General features: G+C 37.2%; 1 protein-coding gene across 4 annotated transcripts; it reads right to left on the bottom strand.

The window, feature by feature from the left end:
* Positions 1-93: 93 nt before the first annotated feature.
* On the bottom strand, positions 94-10,192 carry LOC109058960 (uncharacterized protein C1orf112 homolog). 4 transcript variants are annotated; one of them, XM_042777929.1, is made up of 25 exons: positions 9,935-10,177; positions 9,608-9,722; positions 9,427-9,466; positions 9,046-9,134; positions 8,740-8,844; positions 8,516-8,656; positions 8,191-8,353; positions 8,020-8,104; positions 7,804-7,942; positions 7,506-7,595; positions 7,328-7,392; positions 7,033-7,181; positions 6,220-6,349; positions 5,529-5,715; positions 5,191-5,273; positions 4,817-4,868; positions 3,844-3,933; positions 3,477-3,662; positions 2,891-3,007; positions 1,708-1,803; positions 1,456-1,587; positions 1,262-1,366; positions 836-916; positions 600-731; positions 94-510 (listed from the first exon to the last, which is right to left on the bottom strand). In XM_042777929.1, exons 2-25 carry the CDS (start codon positions 9,695-9,697, stop codon positions 304-306), a joined length of 2,754 nt encoding a protein of 917 aa, XP_042633863.1. In that variant the 5' UTR covers positions 9,698-9,722; positions 9,935-10,177; the 3' UTR covers positions 94-303. The 4 variants fall into 4 exon arrangements, 3 of the variants coding, with proteins under 3 accessions (XP_042633863.1, XP_042633865.1, XP_042633864.1); XM_042777931.1 differs by having other exon boundaries at positions 8,191-8,269; XM_042777930.1 differs by having other exon boundaries at positions 1,474-1,587; positions 9,935-10,174.
* Positions 10,193-10,556: the final 364 nt, after the last annotated feature.

The following is a 10,556-nucleotide window of genomic DNA, read 5'->3' as shown; positions in this document are numbered from 1 at the left end:
ATTACAACAATTCTGACAGTGTGAATGCATCATTAAAAGCAGAGCTTTAGACTTCAGTATTCAATGGAAATAACCCACTATCAAACCACTGACTAGAAAGTCCACAAAACAAATTTTAATGAAGTTTAATAAACAGTTCTATGGTCTTTGGAGTGACACTTTTCCATATAAACTTAAAAAAAAAAAAATACAACTTTTATACAAATATCTTGGGTGACTTCAGTAAATGTAGTGACATTGAACAAAAGGCAGCACTAGGCTAGGTTAAAAGCAGCCAGAGGTAGAGGTGTTGTTGTGGTTGAATCAGGGCTCCTCTACTGTAGTGGTGTTGATTTGAGTTATCAGTGTCTGTAAGACCTCAAGTCTCGTCCTGACCCACTGTGGAGGGGACGGGTTGTGGCCTGGCCCCACTATTGCCTGCAAAGCTTTCAAGGCACTTTCTGCTGTCTGAAGGTATCGCTCATACTCCTCTTCTACTTTGGTCTCCTGTCTTGCCCTCTTCGGACATGGCTGGAACAAGCAAAGAATCACAGAATTAGTAAAAGTTTGTTCCACAGGTATGTCAGACCAGAAAGTTAGCCATCCTTTCACTCACTCACCTCCTCAGTAAGTGGCGTTTGTACAGGTGAGTTGTCCTCACACTCCATTTGCTCACAGTGTTTCTCTATTACACTCCTCCACTCCTTCAGACGTTCGAATCTTGCTTCCTCAGACTCCTGGTGTGAGACGGTCTGTAGAGAGTGATACATTAATCTACATAAGGATAACTCTAATAAAACAAAATTACACCATTTTTATTTATTTATTTTAAGCCCGTGTATGTCTCATTTCATACCTTACTGAGGTAGTTTAACACTTTGGTTTTGATCTCCTCTGATGTCAGTGTTTGAGAAATCACTTCCTCATGGTTGGTTATTTAAAATTACAAAAGAGACGTGAGCAAGATTACAAAATTTTTGTAATATAAAAATTAAATAAAGAAAGATAAAGAGGGATGTGATTTGAGATTAATTTTTTTACCAAATGAATAAATAAATAAAAGTTCTTGAGAGAAAGTTATCACTTAGGTTTACATTACAAAATTGACCTATACTTGTTCAAGTAAATGCACCCTTTATATAGTTATGTCAAGTCAGATTTGGTGTTGTCTTTCTAAAATGTATCATTATACATTCACTTCTGATTTACTCAAATTTAACAATTGAGGACACTGTCTGTTATTGAATAAAAAAATTGTGTTGTATAATGGGGAAATTCTGACCTCTGCAAAAAGGCCAAAGCCCTCCAGGACATGATGGAGTATCAGCCAGGATGGGTGACTCAGGAGACCATTAAACAGACCACTGATTCTAGGCAAAACCTGGCACTGCAGTCACACACATACATATACGTACTGCACACACAATGAAATGACCAAATGAAAGAACTAATTTCTGGTCTGATTTTCTTTTTTACCTCAAATTCCATGTATACCTGAATATTAGGAGAAATAAACAGTTTTCCCAGTGAAGCAAGGAACTCCAAAGCAGCTAAAAGAAGGTCATCAGGGCATTTCTGGATAGTCAACCCACTCAAACAGGAAACAGCTTGCATAAGAATTAAACCAAAAAAAAAAAAAACCTTGCATCAGAATTAACAAAGATCTAAAAAGCTTTAAAAGAAATAACTATGAACGCCCTAAGAAAACAGTAAATGTAAAAAGATCACCTGAACAATGACATGTGGCTCTACACTTTTGATCAGAACAGCTGATATTGACAGGAGTAACTTCACAGTGCACTGGAGAGGAGGATGAACCTGCACCTGATAGTAGGTAAAGAAAAAAAAACTACTATTCCACATACATCTGAATGGGATTCTTTACTTTCTCATGTCAACCTTATAAGTGCTACTGCTTAACATAAAAAGTTTGTGTAACAAAGAAAGTTTGTGTAAAACTATAAACAACCATTCAAAAGTTTGAAGTCAGTAAGGGTGTACACTTATAGTTTGGTTCTCTTGGTTCGTTTGGTCCTGACCAAAAAAGAAAACAATACATTTGGTCCTGATATGCTTAGCGTTAACACTGGCATTTTTGACAGCGAACCTAAAGGCATAGTGATACGTTCACAACCTGACTGATCAGGTTGAATGACATATATTTCATGACATAACACCCCAAACAATAAGTGTGGTCAGATCAAAGCGGCGGTTTAAGTCGAATACACCTAACGCTGTCTGATGAACTAAGCACGTTCATTGTTGGGTTGCATGTACATATGATTTTATACCACCTCCGAACTCCTGTGATGAAGAGCTCATAAAATTTTGTTTTGGATACACCGCTCATTCCGAGTCGTGAAGTCACATCGCATAGCAACGCATCTTGTCATTACATCCTGTTTTTGTTTCGTTTCGAAGTATTTGGTCCTTGCTGCATACATATTTCATTCAAACCACACCAGAGTTTGTTTGGAAGGGGACAGAGACGCATCTTTTTAGAAGTCTTTGTCTGCTTGTTTGGCGCACACCAGGGTTCGGAAGGCAGCGTTCAGACTTAATCAAATGAACCGCACTAACAGAACAATCGCACCAGTTTTAATCAAACCAAACACACCCTAAGATTTATTTTAATGTTTTTAAAAAGTATCTTATGCTTGCCAAGGTTGCATTTATTTGATCAAAATACAGTTAAAGCCGTAATATTGTGAAATAATATTAAACTCAAAATAACAATTTTCAGTTTTCTGCATTTTCAAATTTATTACTTAGCTGGCAAAGCTGAATTTTCAGCAGCCATTACTCCAGTCTTCAGTGTCACATGACATGATGATTTTCATTACAAGAAAAAAAAACTTACTGACTCCAAAATTTAGAAGAGTTATGTACTGTATATGTGAAATCTGATCACCTGATTGCTACTCATGCGACTCCACAGCTGAGAGATGATCTTCACAGAAGACCCAACACATTCAGCCTGCAGGTTGCTCCCTCCCATCAACATCAGCACACAGCCTAGTATCCGGTTCTGAATCACAGAGAGAAACCAATTTAAAACCAGCCCTGGGAAAGATATTTATCTTAAAGGTCAGTCTGGTTTTTAAGAGCAGGATGTCAGATAGAGTTAAGTAAATGTTGAGAGAGACCAAGTGTTGAAATAACAATAAAAATCCCCGTGACTAAACTGTATAAGTGCAGGATACTCATCTTAATCCATAAAAAAAACTTAAATATACAAAAACCAAAACAAAAAACACATCAATTTACGACTGTGGCATAAAACATATGTATTGGCTTGGAACTTGAATCTGCATCCAAAATCGTTTGTTTCCTCTGCTAACAGATGACTAAAAAACAACTGTCTTGGATATTTTTATATGCTAGCATGTTTGACTTTTTAAAATCAAGGCCTTATGTAATTCAAAATGATGGCAAACATCTTGTTAAGTATAAAGTTTATGTATTCAGTAGCACTATTGTCGCTTTATTTCTCTCACAAGTCTCAGTATATCTCCCATCCTGTAGCCGCTATTCTCCAATTCCTGCAGCACAACAGAAGCCCCGGCAAGCACGTCGTCCTCCACCCTCATTCTTGCCTCTGTGCACAGAGACCTTAGCAGAGTGTGGTGCCACACACACTGGTTCTCCTCCTGAGCGGGAGGGAAGCGCTCCACAAACTCAACCTGTCACAAAAAAAAAGCACTTCACATTTATGAATGTACCATTTTGCTACCTACAAAACAAAGACTGAACAACAGTGGGAACAGAAATAAACTATATTACAAACTCATCAATGTTCTGAGGAAGTTTTTCTGCAGAGTTGCATTCATATTCTTAATCTGGACAATGGAAAAAGAAACTAACCTGGTGCTTGGGTGTCATGAGAAATAGCAGACGTCTAAGCAGCAGGGCCAAGTTAAACATCTGATAACCCTCACCAGGACATGACCTTATCTAGACAGTACAACAACAATACACGTTCATGGAAGTTATTAGTGGACTACTAAAACCGGAGAATTTTTCAGACAATGTTCAAACCAAGAGAACTTGAAGAAAAAAAAAAGTCTTAATACTCTTCAAAAATTCAATTACAAAAGAGTCATCCAAAAGAGTATGTAGTCATCTTTAAAAATGTCAATAGATTTAGAAATTTTAAAAATCAATTATCAGAGAGGATAGAGGATAAGATAAGTAAAGATGTATGGTTTAACAGATGTATGGTATAAAATAAAGACAAATTTCTCTAGTTGTCAAATGTAAAGAACATACATACATAAATATTTAGACCGTTCAATGATGAATTGCTTGAAATTATTTCAATTTCAAACAAATGCTGTTCTTTTGAACTTTCTATTTATCAAAGAATTCTGGCAATTGCTGATGAAATTTCAGCTTTGCCATTACAGGAATAAATCAAATTTTTAAATATATTAAGTTAAAGCTTATATAAGTTTAATATAAGTTTAAGTTTATAAGTTAATATTATTGTTTTTACTGTAATGCTGATCAAATAAATGCAGACTTGGTAAGCATAAGAGTACTTTGTGTGTGTGTGTGTGTCCATACACGTATATATAACCCATAGAATTTAAGCTGTTCATCTAACACTTGTAATAATTCAAAATATTTGCAATAATACCAAGCACACAAGAAAAATAGCACAAGACTGTTGTGATAGAGAAGTGAGTTCTTCCCCATGTTCATTTTAACACCAACTGTCAGCTCAGTCAGAGTGTAAGAGAGGAAAAGGTTTGCCTGGGGTCCCTCATCCCAGAGAGGTTTCAGAAAACCACAAGAGCACAAAAAAGGTCACATTCCCAGCACACTCCCCACTCACCAGGTGAGCAATAAGGAGAACATGATGAAAACACAGCTCAGCCGTGCCATACCTGAAAAGAGACAGAAAGAACCTGAACTCTGATATTGTATATAAACATGTTTTTCTTGCATACTTTAGAGCAGTAGATGTTTTTCAACTTGTATAGACAAGGTCTTAGTAGAGCATGGTTATCAATATTATTTAGGGGATTTTAGAATGTATTGAATGACTACTAAACCACAATGACAAAACTTCAGAAACTGACACTTCAAAAAAGATAAAAAACAGGAATGTCTCTGATTGTTCATTCTTGGCGTCTCTGTAGCAGCTCTGGAAAGTAGTAGTCATAGAAGTCTGATGGTCTACACACATGGGAGTGTATCTATACTTACCGTGCCAGGAAGCACCAGACATCTGTGGCCAAGACAGCCGTCTGCGTGTCTGCCTGCAATACGCCGGCTAATAGTGACCGCTCCTGAAAGAAGAAAACAGAGGACAACAAGATTATATGATGGTTTTTCCTTTTTTTTCTGATGAAATGTCTTAAGGACCAGCTATTTGTAACTTGGCCAGCTGAAAATGATTTCATAAGAATGTAATTATGTCAAGACTTATAGCTAAATTGTGACTTGTCTTTTCAAAACAAAAGACCATCCAGAGAGCAAGATCAAGCTTAGTTATACAACACTTGAAGAGAATTCAATAAATTCAATAAAAAAAGATCACTGACCAATGGAGCGAAGTGTTGAGTGGGCAGAACAGCCACACAAGCACACATATGCACACACACATGCTGGTGCAGACTGACTCTACCCTGAGCCTGCCCTCTTAGCATTACTCCCGGCAACCACACCGGCACGGCACGCTCCAACATACACCGCCGAAAACTATGCAACACTGCCTCAAACACAGACCATCTGTGGAAAGAAAGACTTTTTGATGGCATTATGTACTAAAAGCCAAAAATACTAAACTGGACCTAGAGAAAACAAATCTTGATTTAAGTAGGCAAAATTTTTACATTTCCAGGTTTGAAATGCAGTTGTAAACGACAGCAGGATAAATTACAAAGATGATGTAAAGTAACTTTTTTTTCACCAGATTTCTGAAGGATCATAAGACACTCAAAAACAATATTTCAAAATATTACTGCTTTTACGCTATATATATATATATATATATATTTTTTTTTTTTTATTAAATAAATGCAGCTTTGGTGAGCATACAAGGCTCCTTTAAAAAAGTATTACAAAATCTTGCTGGCCCCAAACTTTTTAACAGTATTGTACAATGAAAGGCCATCTTATTGCAGCATTACACGTTATCAATAAACGCCAAGCCAATTCAACATAATTATTGATGCTAAAAACTCTGACTAGTTTGCCAATTTCATCCTGCCAAAATATACAAGTGTAAAGTACCTTGGAGTTTCCTCCGAAAACTGACTGCCATCACTCCACAGCCGCATCGCCTCCTCTGGCTGGGATGAGAGTTTACCCAGTACACTCACCAGTAGCAGACACTGTGGTAGATAAAATTCTGTACTGCACTCTAAAATACACAAACAACAGGAAAAACTAATTGGTCATTTTTAAACAATGTTTAAGAAAACTAAACTTTCCCATAAGTTATTAGTGACCTTGTTTGATTAATTTGCTCTCGTTTTAGGTAAAGTGATGTCATGTATTAATTTGTTCCCTCGTTTTAATTTAGTTAACGATTTAACTAAAACAACAGAAAGAAAAGAACAACATGGCCATGATTTTCCAATAAAAAGGGAAGAAAATTAGAACAAATACTTGTTTTTATCTAGGCAATAATCCAAAAACTGTCAGTCAGAGAGTGCGCCTCCACAATGCAATGATGGAAGAACTGCCATGTAATAATGAAAGGGCATGAGCACTAATTCAGTTTAAGTGACCTGGAAATGCACAGGATATGCACTCAGCAATGTGTCATAGACAGTCAGTCTCTCTGCATTTTTTTTTTTTATATAACTATGTCCTTGACATGAAAGAAATTCATCACCAGTTCATTTCACCCTCCTAAGACTTTGCAGACAGTGACCCATCACTCACATAACAAACAGAACAAAAACTTTAATGACCAGGTTAACTGATGTATGAGCTTCCAATGAACAAGCCAAATATTTTTTGGAGGAAATGTTAAAGCAATGTTCCAGAGTTCAAGAGGACCCTGGAAGTTGTTATAGTAGTTTGCAAGAAGAAGCTCACGGTGATCTGGGTCCAGGACAGATTCTGCAAAGGGTTGGAAGGAGAGCAGCTGTGTCAGCATGGCATCCATGGGAACCAGAACTGCCACTCTCAACTCCTCACTGAGGGCAGAGGGCACAGACGGGGCACACACAGAGGGAGGGAACTTGCTGAGGAGGGAAAAACCACAAGCTTAATTAGACTTAATAGATAAAACAGAGAGAGGAAAAATATGAAACTTAAAGATTTTAAAATCATTTTGCTTAAAATTCCTATGTTATAAGTGTTGACCTTACACAATATATCTTTGATTTACCTGTGGATTTGGAGATACAACTGGTGAAATCGACGGCATGACTTGGCAAGAAATGCTTTAAATTCCTATCACATGAAAAACAAAACAAAAACAAAAAACGGAAACCTATAACTATTTCGGACTGTTAAAATCATTTTAAAAGGTTTTAATGAATAACTTAAATTTTCCCCTCAGTTACCTTTGTATAGTGGACTAATGTGTTGGCAAAAAACCTACACATCTTTGTTGCTTTTTGGAAAAGCTTGTATTCTGGACAGTGCACCATTTCCTATGACAAACAAAAGGAGGAAGAGAGATATGAGCTGACCTTTTATATAAAAACACTTTAGACTTTTCCACCAAAAAAGTCCCTGATGAATGTTTCAAGGTCACCATTATTGCAATTAAAAATACCACAGCAACCAAAAAAAATCGCAATCACCATCTCTGTTAAAAAAAAGCAATCTGTTCAAAATTTTAACTGATGATGAGTGTACCTGTAGGCCTGCCTGTTGGATCTGTTGGGCCAGCTCAATACAGTTCTGGACAGATGTATACAGGTCTTCACACAAAGAGAAGGCTATGTCAGTGTGGCGAAGCCGATCTTCTACAAGAGACTGGTATTTCACGCTCTGTCTGAAATCAAACATAAACTGTCAGTACATAAATTATCATTTTTTATTATAAGGTTTCATGATGCACATTATACTCACTTTATGATAAATTTCCATGTGTTGGCATGTAGCGCAATGTCCAATCCAGATATAATCGAGCATATATCCAACAGACTGTGAATCACTGCAAGCCAAACACAAAATTCAAAATAACTATTGAAAAGCACATCCATCTCTTCACGGGTGATATCTCACACAGATACCACAAACCTGTGACAATATCCGACACTTCCTCCTCAGAAGCAGTGTCCTCCAAGTTAATTTTGTCCAACAGTTCCATCAGGCCCTTCTGCAAAGAATAGGCCTCTTTAAACAGGCCCTGAAGCAGATCGCCCACCAATGACAGCCTTCCACTGTACATAACCTCACTGTTCTATAAACACATCAACATCATACTGAAATTTACAGAAAATAAAATCCTTTGCATAACCACTATTGCAGTTCACAGACACACTAAAGCAGACAACAGCCTTTTTGGTGTACTCACAATCAATGCCTAATGGTTTTAAAAATATGTCCAGAAATAATGTTGTACCTTGCAGTGCTGGAAGGTGTCCTTTAGGACTCTGAGGATGCAAGAGGGTAGAGAGCGAATGCTATCAAAGGAGACAGACTCTTCGAAGGAACAGACATGACGCACACAGCCAGAGAGAGACTCCAGGGTCTGGACCATCATCTGGCAAAAACACAACAGCAGAAATCACTATGACCAGCCAATGAAGACATTTTCATTTCAATTTCAATATGGCATATTCAAACCTTCAAGATATTTCTCAAAAACACATGTAGCTCTGTGTTCTGACTAGAAAGGCCTCCAATTTGCTTGCTGATTTCTTCCAAAAGACTGGCAAACACTTTTACCACCTGTGGATCATACATGACAACACATGAAATTGATATTATTTCCATTAACAGGGTTTTATTTAAAAAAAATCATTATCATCATGATACCTAGAGTGCTCAAGTACTTTTTTAAATGAGCTATAAAGTACTCAAATAGGAAAAATGAAAAAATGTTCTTCCCAACAACAAAACCAACATTTTGTGGGAATTTAATTCTCAAACCTTGGGTAAGACTGTGGAGAAACATCCCGTCTCCAATTCAGATAAAGAAAGATGAGGGAGGAACCTGCTTGTGATTGTTTGAAGAATATCTGTGGAGATGGAATCAAGTGGAGAAACTCAACAAAGTATGTTATACAAATAAAACATTTATTGAGAAAAGCAATGAAATCTTCCACAATTTAAAAACAGGAGCCTGTTGAAGATAATTGAATTAAATGAGGAAACTTATTTGGCACATTTGCTTCAATTTACTTGCTTGCTTAGATATGTCTCAAAATCAAACAAGAACATACATCATACAAAGAAATGCTTATGTTAAGAGGTCCACCCGAGATATGCCAGGTCTGAAACAATTACATATTGCTGACAGCTCAGACTTACTTGTGTGCTCTTCCCAGCTGTCAGTGTCATGATGCATGGCGTTCAAGTGTCAAGGCCAATCTTAATACTGTTACACAAATTATACTAAGGTAGTCCTAAACAATCAAATGCATGTGTACATTCATACACTGCCTTAAACTACAAGTGAAATGAATTTGTGAAGGAAGTCAGGAAAGGATATAACTAGTTTGGGCAGGACCGTTTTGAGTTCTTGTTGACAGGTCTCCTGGTTCCACCGAGAGACTTCATCCAAAAGGGTCACTTGAGACATTGTGGTCACGTTTTTCAAAACACACCTGCATTGACAACAAAGTTGTAACTTAAATCGATTTTATATATTTACGAAACAAGTACCTCACCGATAAATCTACGTCCAAACATGTTTTCGTAGTAAAAGGTAACGTTAACGTTAACTTAACAGTTACTTTATCCGTTCAATTTGAAGGTAAAACTAACTCAACTGGCTTCATACACCTTTTTTTTAAACTATTATCTACTTAGAACTTACCAACTTATTCAGAGGGAAATAATAGCGATAATAATTATGGACAATAATGAGATCGTGTATACATATTTAGGTCTTCTGTTTGAGTTCTCCACATTTCCTTCTGGGCGATTTCATTCGTCAGCACCGCATGGGGTTTCTTTACGAAAACGAAACCTGTCTGATAACTGTCCTTATCGCTATGTGTGCCTGTTTAACGCTACGCAACGTAGATTTCCTCATTACGTTTGTATTCGTTTTACGAGTGTACGTGACTTTTTCCACAGTCTATGGTGTACGTCAATAACAGTACGGTTTAACCTTACGTACTCCCCTCTAAAAGTGAATTGGTATCGCTCCCAAATTCGCGCCATTTTCTTGGAGGCGAAGTGTAGTTTAATTCATCGTATTCACACTGCACTCTACGGTGATTGGCCAGAATATTCTATACTTCTTGTATGATCCAATCACAAACGAAATGTTGCTGAATCGATGCACGAGGCGGTGAAAGGTAACGAATTTGTATAATGACCGCGATCTCGCTTACATTGCAAATACTTTATTTCGGAAACGTTTCGTTCAGTAAATGAGTGACGCCTCGTGGTCCCATCGCGGAGAAGCACAAAATATCTCATGGTGGTTTTCT

Source organism: Cyprinus carpio, chromosome A20 (assembly GCF_018340385.1).
Source record: "Cyprinus carpio isolate SPL01 chromosome A20, ASM1834038v1, whole genome shotgun sequence".
Taxonomy (NCBI): Eukaryota; Metazoa; Chordata; class Actinopteri; order Cypriniformes; family Cyprinidae; genus Cyprinus; species Cyprinus carpio.
This window is presented reverse-complemented; position numbering and strand designations above follow the sequence as displayed.

What these genes read in the sequence shown, in the direction of transcription:
- LOC109058960 (XM_042777929.1), bottom strand. Translation starts at nt 9,697, where the DNA reads ATGTCTCAAGTGACCCTTTTGGATGAAGTCTCTCGGTGGAACCAGGAG. An exon ending in TTTTGAGAAATATCTTGAAG is followed by an intron (nt 8,657 to 8,739) that starts GTTTGAATATGC and finishes TGTTTTTGCCAG; the next exon opens with ATGATGGTCCAGACCCTGGA. An exon ending in AGCCACATGTCATTGTTCAG is followed by an intron (nt 1,588 to 1,707) that starts GTGATCTTTTTA and finishes ATTCTTATGCAA; the next exon opens with GCTGTTTCCTGTTTGAGTGG.